At 37.2% G+C, this 20836-nt stretch overlaps 1 protein-coding gene across 4 annotated transcripts in view; it reads right to left on the bottom strand.

The window, feature by feature from the left end:
- Positions 1-19578, bottom strand: part of RICTOR (RPTOR independent companion of MTOR complex 2) — a 141735-nt gene extending 122157 nt beyond the window's left edge. For 2 of the 4 annotated variants that reach the window (XM_053591853.1, XM_053591863.1), the window contains exons 1-2: positions 19508-19578; positions 19290-19337 (exon numbers count right to left, since the gene is read on the bottom strand). In XM_053591853.1, coding sequence (XP_053447828.1) covers positions 19290-19337; positions 19508-19556 — 97 coding nt within the window. In that variant the 5' untranslated portion in view covers positions 19557-19578. Of the gene's footprint in view, positions 1-4723; positions 4796-19289; positions 19338-19507 lie in introns of those variants that run through there. The other 2 variants (XM_053591872.1, XM_053591880.1) reach the window with 2 other exon arrangements.
- Positions 19579-20836: the final 1258 nt, after the last annotated feature.

Raw genomic sequence — 20836 nt, 5'->3', positions numbered from 1 at the left:
CCTAGCACTGCCAGGAATATTATCCTAAGAATTACAAATCCTCATTGTCACTCAGGAAAGAGTGGTGATTGCTAAGCAATCTCTGCCACAGCAGCACTCACATATCTGCCAATCCTGAACCATGTTTTTAACTTTACCAAAGGCATAAATGTGCCTAATGCTATAATCTCTTTAAAAAAATATTTAGGATCCTGTGGCTCAGTGAGTAGGGCGCGGGCCCCATATGCCGAGGGTGGCGGGTTCAAACCCAGCCCTGGCCAAAACTGCAACAAAAAAATAGCCGGGTGCTGTGGCAGGCGCCTGTAGTCCCAGCTACTCGGGAGGCTGAGGCAAGAGAATCGCTTAAGCCCAGGAGCTGGAGGTTGCTGTGAGCTGTGTGATGCCACAGCACTCTACCAAGGGCCATAAAGTGAGACTCTGTCTCTACAAAAAAAAATATTTAGGATCTAGCACAGTGCCTGGCATATGAAAATAATGTCCATTAAATCCACAGAAATAGAAACAAAGAATAGGAAATAAAACCCATATTCCAAATAAGAATTTTACCAAAAAAAAAAAAAAAAAAAGAGAGAGAATACAGGTAACACTAATTTTACCCATTCTTCTATTTTCCTTATATCTCTATAAAATAGATTCTACATGTAAGATTTCTACAAGCAGGAAAGTAAACCAAATGAATAGAACCATTTCTTACAGAGATTATTATATAAGGCTAAGGAGTCCCTTCTGGGCCTTCTGATTTGTCAGTCTAGCTTAACTATTCATTCAGTCTACATTTTTTGAATGACATGAAACTAACTGGAACTTCTTTAAGAGCAAGTTCTGATTTATCTTGTAACCTCAACCTTCAGAGAACCTGGCAGAATACCTTGTTCTGATACATACTCATTAATTAACTGAATGAAAAGTTAAATGAATGAACTTCCGCCCACAGTGAAAAAGAACTGTTATTGAAATTAATCCTTCACAGAAGGAGGGAAGGGTGGGAAAAGGAAGAGCAGAGAGAGGGAAGGAGGGCGGTGGGTGGGGCTTTGGTGTGTGCCACACCTTTTGGGGGCAAGACAGGATTGCAAGAGGGACTTTACCTAACAAATGCAATCAGTGCAACCTGGTTTACTGTACCCTCAATGAATCCCTAACAATTAAAAAAAAATAAATAAATAAATAAATAAAATTAATACTTCACGTATTACTTGATAACTCGAAAATATTATGCCAAGGTATATGTACATAGCTTACAAAGAAGTATTACCACAACTATCATTACTGCTTTCTGCTTTTGAAAAGACAACACAGTGCTTAATCTCAAATGAATCAAAATGAATAATCTTGCCAGTCTTGTAACTAAAATGAAAGAATTAATTCACTTACTGTTTTATTCAACTAACACTGATTTAATGCCACACAAAGCCTGCTCCAAGGGTACAGTCTATTCTTCACAGAGTGCAGTAATTTTTCTAAATAATCAGATAATATCAATCCCTCGTCTTAAAACCCTCTAATGATTTCCCTTGGCAACTATACCACCTTCTCCAAGTTATTATTACTCTACTTCTCTCTTCTGATCTCATATTCTTCCACTCTCCCTCTCATTGATCCAGCACAAGACACACTGATTCTTTCCCATCTCTGAACCTTTGTCCTAGTTGCTCTTTCTACTTGGAAGACTATCGTCCCCTCTTTACATGGTGCCTCCTGATTAGTCCAGTACCAACTAAATGTTACTATTTGAGAAACTTTGACAATTCCTCTAAACATGAGTCAACTCTTTCACATATCCAATTTTACATTATTAAAAATTTACCAGTACCTAAAATTCTGTTCACATGTTTACTGTATTCCCCCCCACTAGAACATAAGTGCTTCAAAGGCAGACACAAATTTTTTTCACCACTGAATCACTAAAAAAAGGTTAGTATCTAGTACATAGTAAATGTCAATATTTGTCAACTGCAACTAAGAAGCAGACACAGAAGCCCAAAGGAACAAGATGCTCAACCCTGCTGGGGAAGACCGACTTTTTAGAAAACTTATTGATGGCTACAGAGAAGAGAGTAGACAGGAAAAAAAACAGAACCAGAATAGGGAGAGTAGTTATGAAGTCTATGGAGCCATCCAGAAAAGAAAATGAGGGCCCAAATATAGGCCTGGCAATAGAAATGAAAAATGTAGATTTTACAAGTATTTCAGAGATAAAATCATTACTACCTAGTCGTAGATTTGAAGTGTAGAATAAGGACAAGAAACGAGGTTAGGATGTCTCCTGGGTGTCTTATTTGGCCCAATTAAGATACTGCTCATAACCCAGATGGGAAAAATTAAACATTTTTAGGACAGCAAGATAATTAGTAAGTTTGAAACCTATTAGGTTTGAACTTGACTATATCATGGTTAAGATGTCATGTAAGCAGTGAAACACTGGTCTAGAGTCCTCAAGCTAAAGCACAAATTTGACACTTACGCAGTCAACAAGTGATTGATCCAGCACATACAACTTGCCAGGGCTGTTTTAAGTACTCAGGACATAATGGTAAACAAAACAAAGCACCTGTCTTCACAAAACTTACATTTTAGGAAGACAAAAAAAATATGTACTATAATGTCACTGGTGACAAGGACTATGAAAGAAAAAGCAATACTATAAAATGAAAAGTGATGGAGATGAGGGCTACTAAGATAAAATGATCAGAGAAGGCCTCACTGATAAGGCTGACATTTTCATAGAGTTAACTGAAATGAAGGAGCAGCAAATATACAAATGTTGGAGGAAGAGCAATCCAAACAGAAAATAAGAGGTATAAAGGCCCTGCAAAGCTAATATAATCAGGAATAGCCAGCAAGGAAATTATTTCACCAAGCATAGTGAATAAGTGGAAAAGAGTTAGGAAATGAGAATGGCTATAGAGATAGCCAGGGACTGGATTACAATGGTAGTCATCACATACAGTGGCGATTTGTTTGAAACAAAATAATCTATCTTGCATGTACCACATCCCACATTCCTAAGAGCAGATGCTTTCCAAATTCTTTTTAAATGCATGTGTAAATTAATTAATTAATTAATGACTTGGCAAATTTAAGTCCAATTTGTATCTGACCATTTCCCAAATTCCAATTTATCCTCTAAGGACATTATCAAACAGCAATTTAAAAACTAATAAAATATGTGACCAATTTGCTTTTAATAATCTTCAGAAGTAGAATTTTAAAACATTTTGAACAGTAGCAACATCACTGAAACAAGTACATGCCCTTCCAAGGGGTCTGCTTAAAAAAAAACTACTTAAAAATATAATATTTCTTAAATTCTGCTAAAACAATATACCACTTGATAAACCCTTCATATTTGGTAACATTTTAATAATCAAAGTATCATTTTAGGCCAAGTTCTGATCATGTTAGGCAGTCAACAATTTATCACACTCCTTCAGCTCTATTCTAGGAAAAGTCATTTAAAACAGTTGGAAAAGAGACTCTATAAAAAAATGCAAACATTGTAACCTAATTTTTGTTATCCTCAAATTAACCTGAAACTATAAAAAAAAAAAAAAAGAAAAAGAAAAAAGGAAAAAGAAGGAGGTGGTGCCTGTGGCTCAAAGGAGTAGGGCACTGGCCCCATATAACAGAGATGGCAGGTTCAACCCCAGCCCCAGCCAAAAACTGCAGGGAAAAAAATAAATAAATAAGGAAAAAATTGGGAAAAAAAATTTGGCAGTGAATATAACAGCAATAAATAATACATCCAGATTAAAATAATACAATACTGGTTTTACTGCACTGTATAATTTTTAATGGAGTCAAACAAGTAATTGTTTAAAATTTGTCACTAAAAACAAATATTCTTTTGGTGGCTAATAATTCAGACTCAGTTTCAATATACTCAGTGAACTAAACAGTATAAACTCAGAATCAGCAAAGATCCTCCAAGGTTATTAAATGTTTTCAACCTTCAAGGAATTCCAAACTCATTGTTTGCCATACTTCCAAAGAGTGTATGTGTAAGAATGTAACACATTTCAAGTATTTGAAGTAAAATTAATACTGGTTTTTATTATTACCATTTAGGAAAGTACCATCAGAAACTTCACCTTCAATATAATTCAGTATTTTTCTCTTTCACATTTACTGCTTTTGCATATTGAAATAAGTAAAATTTTATTTTACAAGTTTTCTTTATTTTACAAGTCTACGCAAAACTTTTGTTGCCAAGTTGCTGTCAATAATTTAAGCAATTTCCTATGAAATACTCTAATTTCATAAAACTAAAATCTCTTAGGACAAGCATCAAGAGATAGTCAGTGAAAACATTTTCTATTACAACTCTCACAATGCCAACTCTCATGGAAAAATTAAAAAATCAATGAAGAAAACTCCAACTATTAAATTTTATCTTAAATTTTATTTTAATTTAATTCTATTTAAATTTTATTTTAATATCAATTACAACAAAAGAAAAATGTAATCTATCTCTATAGCATGTTCTCTTACAGCAAAGCATCACAAGGAGAAAGGCGAGAAAAATAGTAAAATATAAACAGAAACCCAGGAGAGAAACTGAGAAAAAAAAAAAGGCAAAGAGAGAAAGAATAACATAGAAATAGGTTATAATTATCAAAGAAATCTTAGACACTCTTATTTAGTCCCATAAAGTTCTAATATACCTTTTAGAAAATCAATTCCATTACTTTGTGTGAAACCTAGAGTGGGATAAGACAGCTCTTACTGATTTGATTTTGAGCTTCTTCAGGAAGGCATGATGGCTCATGCCTGTAATCCAAGCTACTTGGGAGGCTGAGACAGGGGGATCACTTGAGGCCAGGAGTCTGAGGTTACAATGAGCTGTGATGACACCACTGCACTCTAGTCTGGGGGGACAGAAAGAGAAACTGTGCTAAAGAAAAAGAAAAAAAAAAAAGAATAGGAGAAGCATCTCTATTTGTACTTTAGCAACTTTTTAACTTTGATGCACAATTATAACTACATGATGTAAAACTACCATATTAACAAAATATTAATATTTCCACATGAACATGCTATTGAACTGAGGACCAAATAATGTTGATCATCTTCCCTTTTTCTCTGTAGCACTACTAAACAAATTTTTGTAATCATCCCAGCAACTTAATTAGGTCAACACGAAATTTTTACTGGACTCTACCATATAGAGTTCAAATTTTTTCTTTAAACAGTCATTCAGAAAAAAAAAAATTCACATATCTAGATGTGTTACTGGGTCAAAAGTCAGGCTAAAGAGGCAGAATAAAGAGAAACACAGAGAATGATTCAAAATTTTTAAATTAAGGTGGAATTACTATCATTATTTCAAACTCTATATAACCATATAAAACACTGCCAATCCAAAAGGAAATGTGTATTTGTGTGTATTTGGCTTCAAATAACTTTAGAGTTATATGGCCTAGTGATAAAATATAATGTTGGGCATGTGGAGTCAGATACAAAAGAGTATACATTGTATGAGTAACTTCTATGAAGTTCATAAACAGGCTAAACTAACATATGGTCTAAAAGCCAGCATAGTGGTTTCCTTAGCAGAGGAAGTAGTACCTGGAAGGAGACAGAAGGAGAGTTCTAATCTAGGGTACTGGAATATTATATTTTCTTGATCTGGATGCTGATATTCATGTGCTCAATTTCTCAAAATTCATAAAATTGTACATTCATGACAAATCCTTTGGATCTATGTTACCTCTCAACAAAATTTTTAAAAAAACATTAACTGTTCTCTCCATAGTTTTAAAGGCTCTCAACAACTTACCCCTGTCCTATAAATCAGTATAAATACTAAAATTCTATATCCTTACGGTTCCTCTCTCAGTAAAATTTGCTCTTGATTTATCCACATTCTACCAATCCAATGTTAAAACAATGGTCTAGTTTCTGTGATTTTTTTCCCAGCTCACAGATCTCTCCCTTCTCTCATCTTTTTGGCCTTTTATCATTTACCATAAAAATTAGAACACCTAATATCTATTTATTTATATCTATGGCTGAAACTGTAATAAATATTTTACAGACATGTCATTCAACTCCTCAAATAAGTGTTATCTCCCATAGAGATGGGGAAAACATACTCAGAAAAGTCAACTTACCTAAAGTCTTATACTTCTCAGAGGCAGGATCGAGATTCAAACCCACTCCAAAGCCATGCTCTTATCTACAAAGCTACACTGTCTTTGCATCGCACAACTAACGCCTTGTTAGATTTTATTTTGTCTGTATTTATCATACTCTGTACCTTATTACTTATTGTCATATAATCCTACTACCCTTACTATATATATAAGCACTTTTTCTAGGATGAGTTCAAGAACTTATTGTCAGAATTCATATATGCCAACTTTGTATCAAGTCATAACTTCATCAACTTACGAGGCAATTACCTCTCTGGAAAATACAGAGGTTTGTAAAAGCAAGCACCCCCCCCAAAAAAAAATGACAATAAAAATTCAAAGTAGAAATTGCCATCTAATATATTCATTATAGCACATATTTTACTGACAGTAGGCCTCTTTAATTCTTCATAATCATAATCTATTTATCCTTCCTTTATATATAGCATTAACATAGCCCAGTTACATCATTTCCATTATATAGAACAATAAAAATAAAAATCTAAATAAATAAAAGAGCACTAAGTATAGGAATAACATTAATAACTGCAATGTAAAGTACAGCCAAAAACAACGTAGCAGCACATAAAAATCAAAAGAGCAGTCATATGTTAGAGGGTAGTAATAAACCATCTTCCTCCTACCCACAGCACAAAAATCATTTCTAGCCAAAGAGAAAAAGTTAAAATATAGTTGACATATTTTTCTCAAGGTGGGTGGAAAATACATAATAGTTCCAGAAACAACAGCATCCAAAATGGTAAGAGCAAGAGCTCAGTTAATAACTTGCTTCCTAAGGGTGCCAGATGAACATTCTACAATACACAGAATACTCATTTAGTCCCAGCAATAGAGTTTACTTTCTGTTGTACTTGATGCTATTTGGAGGAAAACTGTAAAGGATTAAGTACATGGCTTTTAGAATCAAAAACAAAGAAAGGTATATGAATCTCAACTCACCTAACACGTTACAACCTTGGGTGAGACTAGGCACTGCCCCATTTTCCTCATCAGTTACACAGGTGTATTAATACATACATATTTCCTTTTTATATTTCCTTGAGTGTTCCTCAAGTATCCCAGGTGAACACTTAGTGAAGTTTGTAGGAAGACAACATACAGTACCATTCAAACCATGTGGCAGCGGCCGCTACTATTTATCAAAGATCATGACTTATTTAGTAACTAGAACAATGCTGGACATACAATCAGTACTCAATAAATACTTGGTGACTGGCCTCTGTGATAATAGCATGTAGTAGTGTCCAACTTGATTATACCCACTACTTTCTATTTGTAAACACTTACCAAATAAAATAGTAAAAGAACTGTTTTAAAGAAAAGAACTAAGACCAGTTACTGAAAGTTATTCTTTCATTAGACTCTTGGGCTAATTTGATATGAGTTTTATCAGCAAACATAGCTGCTCAACAAAAGAAATCACTATAAAGGTTGAAGTGATGGTAGATAACTGCTATCTGATATTGCAGAGACGATTCCTGCTGTGAGTGGGGAAGATTAATGATTTCTAAAGAAGCTCCCAAATATTCTTTAAAAAGTAAATTTTTTATTTATATACACGCTTTCCCCAAATCCATGCATATTCTATTATCCCAGGTGAACACTTAGTGGCAATGTATGAGGTCTAACAATTAAGTTCATGAACTCTTCTGAAAAAAGTGCTACATATCTCACTGCTAAATATCACTACAGTTACCATCGAGGTACTCCCCTTGGGAAACGATGTACAGACACCAGGTCCTACTCCACCCTTCAAAACAATTTTGGAACTGTTTCTGAAATGACCATCAGAGCTGTCATTGTACAATTAAGTTTGCAAACTTGCCACTGTGCACTTAAGTTGGCAGCATTGTACAACTTGATAGTTTTGTAACTTCGGTTTATCAACCTCTCACAGCTGTGTTTGTGTTGACATGTAGCAGTGTCTCGGTTCAGTGGTATTCATTATTGCTGTTTTATGTTTTTGTGTGCTGTACAGAGAGTTCTGATGGCAATGAGGTATGTAGCATTTCTACTAGGATGAGTTCCCAAACTTAATTGTCAGATCTCATATTTATTTTAAAGAAAATTACACTTTTTCTCTATGGTACTTTTACAACATACATCATTGATGTATGTGAAAAATTCTGCCTAGGACTCAACAATCAAGTCTAAATCTTTTAAATAAAACAAAATAACTATTAAAAGAAACAAAATATAGCAAAAGGCAACTGCCACAGTTTACCCAAATCTCTTAATCATTTCCCTTTTATTTTCTCTTAAAGAACAGCCAGAATCTTTTCAAACATATAAAGTCTTCCATTTTGTTAGGGAAAACAGTAACAAATATTTATGTATTCAAAACAACATTAAAAAATGAACATGTAACAGGTAGCTCTACCATGGAAAGGAAAAAGACAATTTTAGGGTCTTATCAAAATATATAAAGAGATATAAACACTTTCAAAGCGAAACACTTTCACTCGAGGGCACAGTAGGGTGTCTGGATTTGGCAATAAAATATTATGCATGTTTCAAGAATGTCTTCATTTCAAACATTCTATATCATTGTCAAGCTATATGTTTAAAATTTAACTCACTAAAATTATTATAAATTTCCTGTAAGAATTATTCTCATATAAAATATGAAAACATATGGCATAAGAACTTCTGACTTGCTTTGCACTAAGTTATACTATTCAAAAAAAAAAAACACTAGAAATTAGAGCCTACAGTAATATTATAAAATACAGCCACAATTCACACTAAATTAACAAGGTAAGAAATAGCTATTAGTACTTAACCATTATGATTTTTTGCTAATATCACATGTGACAGATAGGATTAAATACTTACCTACAACACGTGTGCTCCATAGTATCCTACTTACCACCTAGTCACATACAAAGAAACCACAATATTGTTAAATGTTAAGAGCACACAGCTCAACTACCTCAAAATTTTGTTCCCAACCCTACCCTAGAGTGTCTCTCTACAATTCTACTCCTCTCAGAGTTTTTCATTTTTCCTGGGTGAGGGAGTCGAGGGTGGGGAGGAGTGATGGTAGTGTGGTGAACACTAGGGAGTGCATTACAGAATTATGAGTGAAAAAAACAACATAGTATATGAAGGGTCAACACTAAGCGTGGAAATAATTAGCAAGAATATTTAAAAATGCAATTTCTCAAAGTATGAAACTACTGATAAGAATACATATGTGCACCCATCTAAAATAGTTAAATACACTTTTATCTGACAATCTGTCCCTTCTTAGTAAATAAAAGTAAATTACTTGGCTCAACTACAATTTGAACTTTACCTAACAAACACAAACAATGTGATCTAATCATTTGTACCCTTCATATTAATCTGAAATTTAAAAAAAGTAAATTACTTAGCAATCTTTTTTGTTTACAGCTTCTATGTCTCTTCACAAGAAACACAGGAAAATTCACTGGATTCAGAGCAAGATTACTAAAATCCCTGCAAATGGCAACTGAAGTCTTGTTCTGCTACTATAATAGAGCAATTATTTCCTGAAACCCTATTTATCCTTTACACAAATCACTCAAGGGCTCAGTAGGGTGTCTGGATTTGGCAATGAAATATTATGCATGTTTCAAGAATGTCTTCATTTCAAATATTCTATCTCATTATCAAGCTACATGTTTAAATTTTCAAATCAGAAAATATGGTGATTTTAGTATGGAAAATAATAAAAAAGCTACCCCTCCCATTTACAGTCTCTATTTCTAGGTTGTATACAGCTAGAAGCAAGTTTGATACCAAGTTCAAAGAGCCCCTTGAGCATGCATACTTTCCTCCATCAACAGTATTAATGAAGGTGTGAGACATGCATTAACTACAAAACAATGGAAGGAAAAATTATTTATGCCTGTGTTTGGAATGCAGGTATTTATATACTCATAGTCACAAATACACAAGTAGCATTTCACAACATACCCAAAATCTTGTCTAGCACTCCCTTCAAAGGTAAGAAGAACCTACATGAATTCAATAGTTAAGGGATTCATTACGGAAAAGAAAAAAATTTCCACCAACTTTTTCTCAACATTATCTTTAAATATTGAATAATATGACAGGAACATGCTAGTTTAAAAAATATGATTTTTAAAACTCTAGAGCTCTACCAATTTCAATACTATGCTTTTATGCAAAGGTCTTTCAAGTGTCATCACTCTGTAACTTCTGAGAAGTCTTCCCTCTCCCTTGAGATCATTCCTGACTTATCCCCTTTTTTCCTGAATTCTTCTAGCTTTTTGAATCCTTTTTAAAGATAATTGGCAGATATTTCAAATACTACTGTCCTAAATTAAATATTATACGTTGACACAGCTATATCCCAATTATAATACTTTAAACTCCATAAAGAAAGATTTCTGCCTTCCTCAATCACAACAGTACTATCCCATGTAATTATATCATACACATATCAAAAATATTGGTTGACATTAACAAAACCATTACAAATTCAAAGTCTTCAACAAAGTGTGGTTAAAAAAACTGAAAAAGTAGGCAGCGCCCATAGCTCAGTTGGCAAGGGCCAACGGCCACATACACCTAGAGTGGTGGGTTTGAACCTGGCCCAGGTCTGTTAAGCAACAATGACAACTGCAAACAAAAAATAGCCAGGCGTTGTGGTGGATGCCAGTAGTACCAGCTACTTTGGGAGGCTGAGGCGAAAGAACTGCTTAAACCCAAGAGTTGGAGGTTGCTATGAGCTGTGATGCCACAGCACTCTACCAAGGGGACAGTTTAAGGCTCTGTCTCAAAAAAAAAAAAAAAAACTGAAGAAAGCATGGTGCCTATGGCTCAGTGAGTAGGGCTCTGGCCCCATATACTGAGGGTGGGAGGTTCGAACCGAACCCCGGCCAAACTGCAACAAGAAAATAGCTGGGCATTGTGCGTTATGGCGGGTGCCTGTAGTCCCAGCTACTCGGGAAGCTGAGGCAAGAGAATCATCTAAGCCCAGGAGCTGGAGGTTGCTGTGAGCTGTGACGCTAAAACACTCTACGGAGGGCGACAAAGTGGAACTCTATTAAAAAAAAAAAAAAAAATTGAAAAAGTAATTGAAGGAGCCAGATTATTTTAAAGCCAGGTAATTAAGGTTAAGACTATCTTTTCTGTATTTTTTTTTTGGGGGGGGGGTGATAAGAGTCTCTATCTGTCACCCTGGGTAGAGTGCTGTGGTGTCACCATAGCTCATAGCAACCTCAAACTCTTAGGCTTAAGAAATCCATCCTCTTGCCTCAGCTTCCCAAGTAGCCAGGACTATCAGCATATGCCACCAAGCTCAGATGTTTTTTCTCTTTTTGGTAGAGAAGAGGTCTCACTCTTGCTCAGGCTGGTGTGGAACACCTGAGCTCAAGTAAAATCCATCTACCTCTGCCCCTCAGAGTGCTAGGATTACAGGTGTGAGCCACTGCACTCAGCTATATTTCTTATTAAATTCAATTGACTCCTTAAACAAGGGATGTTTAAGGCATTGGAACAGTCTCAACTCCTATTATATTTTATATAAATGTCATCATTACCAGGTAAATTCCTCAGATTATGCAATCTGGCTAGAAGATTTGTAAAAGGAATACAAACAATATATTTAGGTCTAGGTTCTCTTTCAACCCTATTAACTTTGGACCTATGAATGTAATACATATTTAGCTATTTTTACATTATTGTTTTCAATTTATTTGGCATCTGTATAATTTTACAATTACATTCATTGTAGGGATACTTTAGAGAGCCATTCAGCTTTCCCTTGTCCACAGTATCAAGAAAAAATAGATAATACAAAACAATGGATGATCCAAAACACATTAACAGTCAATAACCAATTATTCAGATATGAATCACCTAATAAATATTTTAATCTTTTTACTACTTTCTACTACTCTAATAGAATTTGCTTAGGAAATAAAAATCAATTCTAATAATTTAAATAAAATGTGAAACATACAGCAAGACTGTAGGGAGAAAAAAAAAAAATCTTCCTAAATCTAAAATCTAAATAAATATCTAAAAAAATCTTCCTAAATCTAAAATGTAAATAAATATTTAGATTATATATTTAGCACTCTTCTACCATCATTCCCCTTTTTAAGGCAGGAAACTGAAAGTGGATATATTTAGCTTGGTGATACAGGTACAGATACACAGCAAGCCAACCACTCACCCCACTGTACTTTTCACAGCCCTATTTCATGAAGTAGCAACGAAAATAATTTTATGGTTGGGGATCACCACAACATGAGGAACTGTATTAAAGGGTCGTGGCATTAGTAAGGTTGAGAACCACTGGTTTATCAGACTACTCCTTACAGTGACCTAGCAAGACAATGAATGCTTTCTTTTTAATCTTTCAACATCCTAGGAATATAGTGATATCTGAGACTCATAGAGATGGAAGCAAAAAAGTGCTACAAGTGTAAAGTAGTACTATGCATTTTAGAGGTGAGGAAACTGAAGCACAAAGACTAAGGTGAAAGTGCTACCAGTGTTAAGTATTATGCATTTTAGAGATGAGCAAACTGAAGTCTGGTGAGGTTAAATAGCAAGCCAAGATCTTCCTCAGATAAAGTTAGAATACAATCTAGTTCTACAGACCTCAACTTCAAGGTATCATTCTAGTAGCACTTTCAATTCAAAACACTTCTCTTGGCTTTAGAGATCATAATCTTAATAGTCTTGACACATTTCTTCTTGATTTCTTCTCTACAACAGACATCCTCACCATCTTATCCTGGAACACTTGAATCTTTAGCATTTTCTCCACTTTCTTCTCTTTCTTTTCTCAACACCTTATGAAAAGAACAGTCAAATCATAAGGTCAGAACAACTACGACCTCAATCTAGTATTTGCTGTTAGCCTTACACATCTCTGCCAGTGGCAATGATCTGAAATTCAAAGTACAAAGCTAAACTCATTATTATCCCTTCAATTTATGGCACCATCAATTTCACTGTCCCTCAGGACTAAAAAAAGTGCTTTTTTACTTCTATTCTTCTTGATACTATACCATTCCTTTCCCCCATCTTTCCCTCCACTTTTCCATTCAATAAACACTTCAGTGATTACTGTATGATAGATGGTTGGGGGGGTGGGGTTTAAAAATGAGTAAAAGAGAACTCTTGCTGGTTAGATGCTTAAGACATAGGGAAGAAAACTAAACAAAAAACTCAAATAAGACAACGGTAAGTGTAATTTAGAAAGGAATAAATAAAGACATGAAAAAGTAGAGGAGAAAGCAATAAATTCCCACTGGGGTAATAAGAAAAGAGTTCCAGAAGTGGCACATAACCTTCACCTTAAGGAATTAGGATTTCTATAGAGTTCTGGAAATGTAATTCTAGGTTAAAAAAAAAAAACTGCAAGGTCAAGTAAATATGAAATTGCATGTTTAAGGAATAGCAGTCTTTCTTCATTGACTAAAGCAATTATTCTGAAATAGGAGCATAACTGTCTCCATAGGGAAGGAACAGGACTAGGAAGTTGATTCTTTAAACTGGCAAACTCCCCTCAAACCTCTTTGAGAAACTGTGCATAACGAAGTGAACCATGCAGACAGACAGATACAATGAGACTAGTACAATTATGGCAGTACAGAAGAAAATACGGAAATAAGTCAGAAAAGGCCTCGAGTACCAATCTGAGAAATTTACATTTTATGTAAATTTTTTTTTTTTTATTTAAGGTAATCTAGATTTCTGGGAAATAATCCTGGCAACCAGGCAGCAGAGGGAGAGAAAAAAGGTGAGAACAGAAGCAAGATTTTACTGTCACCCACTGGAATGAGATAATGAAGATGTGAACTAGTCCAATGACAATGGGCAGGAGAGACTGAATTCAACAGATATTTCAGAGGCACAGAGAAGACTTTGGCAAGGGAATAAAGATGGTAAGCAATGGTCTCTAGTTTGAATAGCAGAGGACAGTGGTGATACCTAGAAAGTGAAAAGTGGGTACACTTTGGGGGGCAAATTTAACACAACACAAAATTGAGATAATTATCAGTCATACACCAGTCATTGATTAACACTGTGACCTGGGCTAAATTACTCATCTTTCTGAATTTCAATCCTATACAATTTCAAAGTCTATATTCTCAACTAAGAATAATAAAAATACCTCAAACTTATGTTGAAGATTAAGTGAGATAATATTTTGTTGCCTGGCATTAATATTATAGTAGTAACAATAATAGAGTGCAGAACTTTAAAATGCTAATGAATTTGGCTAGAGGTTACTAGCATCTTTTATAAAATATTTTCTGTACAGGGGGACAGTTGTGATTGTAAGACTATAGAGGTTAAGAAATAAGGTTGTGGAAAGAGGATAAACTATTCTGTTTGTAGAGCCTATAGACAAGTAATTGTTTTGTAATCTTTTTATTGCTCTGTATTTCACTTTTAACCCATGCTTGAGATAGTCTTGGTCTATATGAAGAATATAACAAATACTTGCTGAACATGAGAAACGGAAGCAACAGGAAGAAATGAAGAGGAGAAGATCTTAGTTCTAAAAAGAATCTTAGAGGAAAACAGTACTGGGAACATAAAATTTCTTCCCAAGTTACCCTTAGAAAGGAATAAAGATGCTTTATTCTCTCTGAATCAGGAGAATAGAAGGTAAAACATAGAGACAAACTGGGGAATTCTCATTGGATGGGCAGCCTCTACATTTTTAATAAAGAAAAATTCTCTGCACAGAGTAGAGGGATTACAAAGTCAGCTTGAAATCTGAAGTAAATTAGTTGATTCCTCCATTCTAATACATAGTTAACTTCATCTTTGTAGCCAACACACTGGTCCAGTCCTCCACAACCTGCCAGATTATAACAACAGCCTCTTAGGCAACTCCTTTACCTACTTACTTTCCCCTTCCCAATCTCTAGTATATTCCCTAGAAAGTTTGTATTCCCTTCTACTATGCCTACCACAATTCTTATGAGAAGTCAACCCCGCTGTGAAACTTCTCTCATCCTCTACCCACCATTATCATTCTCTTCTCTGGCTACTAATGGTCTACTTCTCTGTTCTTTCTACATTATTGTTCCATACTACGATCACTTCTTTATATCTGTTCTGATAAACACCTTAAAAGGGGGGAAAGTTTCCCTTATTTTTATTGCTCCAGCACTTAATTCAGCACCTGTTATGTAATAATAAGTATTCAGTCAATAGCTATTGTATCTAACTGAAGAGAACAAATGACTAACCCCCTAAAAGAAATGAGAACTAAAAAGTCAGTGTCAAAATCTCCATCATTTCAGATAACCTTCCTACTTTTCTAGGTATTAAACAGCAACCAAGACAGTCAACATTTTTATTCTTACTAATAGTAAAGTAAAAGAGTTAGATAATCAAGACTCAACTGTACTTTCAAATAAATTATATTCTAACAATGACATTTTACTACAGGTATGTCCATGTTCTGGAAATTCACTTTGAACATAATAATTAAATTATAGCAGGTGGTGCTTACCCAGGAAGAACACTGTGCCTTTTGAAGTAATTCAGTACCAGGAAGAGATGCACTACTGGACTGATCAACAGTCTTATCTTTGTAGTAGCAATAGCTAAGGGGAGCATGTAGTTTCAAAATACATTTTGGCATGCAGTATAGAGAGTATTTAATGACATCAATAGCAAATATCCAAGACTTTCACAAATTAGGTAGTTGTCTAAACAAAACCAAAAGCAACAATTACAAATAAATTAACTATGAAACCTACTGCAATGAAGTTCCTCACTAGGTCAAAGTTATTCCACTGACAATTTTTAATCGAGGCACTGTATGTATGAACCACAGCACCAAAGCCAGTACCAAAGCCAAAGATTACCTTAGAACTCTCCTGGCCCTCAGGAAGCTTGAAAAGCAAGCCACATCATTATTATTAAGAAATTTTCTAGTATCAGGGAGAAAAACTGTAAACTCCTATGAAATAGATTACCACATTTTATCTTAAGTGAATAAAAAAAATTACACTTCGCTTAAACTTAATTTATTAGTAATCTCATAGATTACTTTTTTACAGCTATTATATTCAAGAACTCTACTTCAGATAGACTATACCCAATTAGTATACCTCAAAAAATGAAGCTTAAATACCATAATTCCTTTATAACAAGTTGTAATTTCAAAACAATTGTATGAAATATTTTTAACATGATTTTAAAAATTCTGATTTCACAGTACAGGAAGGCAACTAGCATTAAATGTCACTAACAAAATGTCCTGTCTTATGCTGAGTACTTTAATTAGCTCACTTATTTCTCACATTCTTAATAACCCTTTGAAGATATCTCTTCTTTTTGAGATGAAGACATCAGGAGTTAAGTAAGGTCAAACAACTTGCCCCAAATCACCCAACTATTTAAGTGTCAAAGCTGAGATTACAACCCTGCACTATTTGACTTATAGCTAGCTCTTTTTTTAATACATAATGATGGCTCCTTCAGGGATTACAATGACCATAATCTCTATTTGATAAATGAACTTTATTAGATATCTACACAATGAATTTCTCAAAACGTAAGTACAATTAGAGTAAGAGAAAACATTGCCTCACAATTAAACAAAAAATTTTTGGTTTCCCAAACTCTTATCTTTTTAAATATTATAATCCAATCCACAAACAGCCACCCTTCAGCTGCAACCCAGACTGCCTCAATTCTCAAATTATTACTAAAGTTTGATTCCTCATGAACTTTCACGTGAGATCCACAAGCCTTCCTTAAACAATGAAATGTTTGTCAGAATAACAATTTTTTAAAAATAGTGTTACTATACAATAAATCTAACTCAAATTATCTTTTTATTCTAAACTTTCTTAGAATTTAAGAATACAAATCTCATATAACCTCTCCGTTCTGTACTTTTGCAATCAGTTTCAAATGGCTGTCTACATTGCATTTCAAATATAAGTACATTTTGTCAGGGCAAGCAAAAATAACATTTCCTGCACTTTTTATAGTATCTTGGAAACACCAATGAATCTAATTAGGTGCTTACTAAATTCTCAGGTAATACATCATTTTAAATAGAAAACAGAATTATCTGTGTTCCTTAGTAAAACTGGAGTAAACCAAAAGTTTCAAGTCAAATGTGTACATAACCTTTTCTACAACCCAAAATTTCAACACCAGAGAAACCACTCAACAAACTCAATTCAAAATACAACTATAACTTATATACAGCACCACAACTAAGCAGGCTTTTTTATTCTTTTGAGACAATCACCCAGGTTGTAGTATAGTGGTCTCACCATAGCTCACTGCAACCTCAATCTCCTGGGCTCAAACTATCCTCCTGTCTCTGCCTCCTGTGTAGTGGGAACTATAGCAGGTACTGCCATGTCCCGCCATGCCCAGCTAATTTTTCCACTTTTTGTAGAGATGGAGGTCTCACTCTTGCTCAGGCTGGTCTAGAACTCCTGGCCTCAAGCAATCCTCCTACCTCTGCCTCCCAAAGCTCTAGGTTTACAGGCTTGGGCCATTCACCCAGTCCTAAACAGGTTTTAATGCACAAATTAAGATGCAAGTTTATCTATTATCTAATAAGTGCTCTTTCACCTCCATCTAAAATGCATATGCTTATGTATAAATAAAATCACTAATTAATTAACCTCTGTTTTAAAGACCTGAAATTCTAAATTTCAGGCCTGTAAAAATTATCTTATTTTGTTAGGAATTTTACATAGATTTTTCACGTGTGTTACATAATCAAATTTTCAAACTACTGCACAAAAGGCAAAACTTTAAATCTTTCTAAACTAATTCTCAAAATCATTTGCTAAAAATGTTGCAAATTAGTGCACTGATGACCTAATTAGTCGCCATTTCCAGTACTTAACCCCCACTATATTGTATTTTAGAAACTCTTGTGCCTGGTTCACCCAAAAGTCCCTGAACTTTCAGAATAAAATATTAAGTTACAAAAATGTATTCTTGTAGCTAAATGAAAGCTGAACATTCGGTTTATAAAACAGTAATCTTACATCATAATATACAAAATAAATTAGAGAATGTACTGTGCTTTCGCTACAGAGATGAACTGTTGCCAACAATGAGTCTAGTTTTAACAAATACTGCACATTAAGAGTCATTCACAACACAGGCTAAAACTCAAATAAATTGATCTTATGTAGCATGTTTACGACGACTTTTTTTTTAAACTTCCTAAGGTGTTTTACAGATGTCAAAAAAGAAAATGATCTTGAACAGCTGAACTCGAGCTACAGCCAGGGAAAAATATGACTTCGTTGGAATCAGCAGACCAAATCCTGTTTATCGTGGAAGAAAGGAATCTCGTATGTAACTACTAAAGCTCCAGCGAGATACAGTCGAAAAAAACTCTAGCATTGTGACTGACAGAAGGAATACTGGCTCATAGCCGGATTAGGTCCTTAAAATACAATCCGGATTTACCCAGATCCTAAGGTGTAAACAAACCCATCTCCACTGCAGAAGGTAAACAATGAACCTGCGGCAGAGTGAGGGGGCGGTCTTTTGCCAAGTACTGACCAAACGGCCGGGGAAAGGGAAGCAGAAGGGAAACAGTGTAAACCAAACACTCAGCGGGAACGACCAGCGACGCTAGGTTTCGATACCGAGTTATCAATGCTGTGGGTCCTCACAAGGCAGTGGGCAAAAAGAAAAGCAGTCACGCAGGCAGTAAGAAGCGAACAGGTCCGGCTGCTCCCCCGCGGGACGGGGAGGGCAGGATGTGGTCGCTCTTCCCTCAAACATCTTCCTGCAACCTAAATAACAGAGCCTACCTCCCTCCAGCCGCCCCCAGAATTCAGCAGCCTGAGCTCCGGGATAGGTGTAAAACAACCTCTCTCCCCGGAGAGAACCCTGAGGGTCGGCTCCGCCGAGTTCCACTCGGTGCTCTGCCGCACCCGCAGCAGCCCGAGGCCCGAAGAGCTCGGGCGAGGAAAGCGGGCACCGGGAAGGGGGATGGGTCCGGCGAGGTGGCCCCGGGCTCGGCTCCCGCGGGCCGGCAGGCGGGGCTCCAGCTCCGTCCCCCGAACCCCACCGGGCCGGTACGGGGCCCGCCCCTGCCTCGGGTCCCCAGCCCCGGGCCCGGCTCCTCCCCAGCAGCGCGCCCTCGCCGGCGCCCGCGGCGCTCCGCGTTACCTCGGGTCAGATCCAGCGGGACGTTCTCCTCGCCGCTGTCATTCCGCCCTGCGCGAAACAGACACACAGCCCCAATTAGGATTCGCTCGCAGGCCAGCTGCGGCTGCCCTGGCACCGGCCAGCGCCCCGGCTCGCTCCCCCCACCCAGGGCCAGGGGATGGCAAGTGCTAGGGTAGCGGACGCCGGGCGGTTGGGAGTAAGGGCTGCAGCAGGCTTACCTCGTATTCGGAGGTTCTTCAGAGAGCGGCCGCGGCCGATCGCCGCCATATTGACGGGTTTCAGTCACAACACCGGAAACCTCGCCCAATCGCGCGAGAACCCCTTCCCCTCCCCGCGCGCCGCACCCGCCCCCCGCGGCTCCTCCTCCACTTCGGCGGCCACAGGCCGCCGCGTGCTTCGGGGCACCGCGTGGGTCGGCGGTCTGGGACGCAGCTGGCGGTGCGGATCCGCCCCGGACCTAGAGGGCGCGGCCACGGCTACGGGCCCTGCCGTCCGAGGGCTCGTCTGCCGGGAGGGGGCAATTTCCACAAGAGGGATCCCATTGATGCGAGTTTGCAGCGTGGAGGATGCTTCCCCTCCGGCCGCGAGGAAGCCGTAATCCAAACGGAGACAAGGAGAGGCGGAGGAGGTCGGGATGCAGCCGTCTGGCCACCTGCTGAAACCGTCCTGCCTGAGTCTCCTGTTTGTTTTCAAGCCCCAGGAGAGACGTCCCCGCTTCCGTATCTTTTAAAACGATTTATATGAAAAGGCTGCGTGCAGTTGTAGTCTCCCTGCCTAGAATCGCCTTGCTCCAAGTTAACATGTAACAAAGTTTGTTTTCCACACTCGCTCTGACCACCGTGCTAAGCAGCCTTGCCCTTGATCTTCAAAGCCACGCTCAGCAGGGAGGGCTTTTCCAACTGGATGGAAGTGGTTGATTTCGGTGTAGGTTTTGGCCGCCTGGAGCAGAAAGCGAGAAGGGGGTGCCTCGGCCGAGAGTGCAGGACGCTCGTCCCGCGGGGGGCTTGCTCCCCCGCGCGCGGCTCGCGGAGGCCGGGGGACAGGGCTTCCTCTGCGTCTGGGAGCAGGGAGAGGTGGTTGCGCGCTGTGTCTGGGTTTGCCGTTCCGTAACCCTGGGATCGTGGCTCCTGTAGCTATTGTGGATCAGTTAACTGTAGGGATTTTAATTCTAAGAACTGTTCAGTTAACATACATTTACACTTGGTCCCTAAACCAGCAACTTTCTCTTAAACTAGATTTACTTTAAAGAAAGGATGAGCATTTTGGCGCCTCTCAATTCCTCGACTCGTCTATTCCACGAGACTGAAAGTTAATTGAAAGTGGAGATCTTGCCTTAGCCGCTGTTTTCCCAGCTACCAGTTACTGTAATGTCCGGCACAAATAAGTGTTTGATAAATTATCTGTTGGATTAGCAGATGCCCTGAATTCTTTCTTTGTTCCAATTATTTTCTTGCATTAAAAAAAGGAATATTGGAGATAACTTATTGCAGTTGTTAATTATAGTGAACAACTGGAAGCTCTTAGATGACCGAAGTTAGAAATTATAG

The sequence above is a fragment of the Nycticebus coucang genome, chromosome 1 (assembly GCF_027406575.1).
Source record: "Nycticebus coucang isolate mNycCou1 chromosome 1, mNycCou1.pri, whole genome shotgun sequence".
Lineage (NCBI taxonomy): Eukaryota > Metazoa > Chordata > Mammalia > Primates > Lorisidae > Nycticebus > Nycticebus coucang.
The sequence above is the reverse complement of the archived record's forward strand: the minus strand, read 5'-3'. Positions and strand labels throughout refer to the sequence as shown.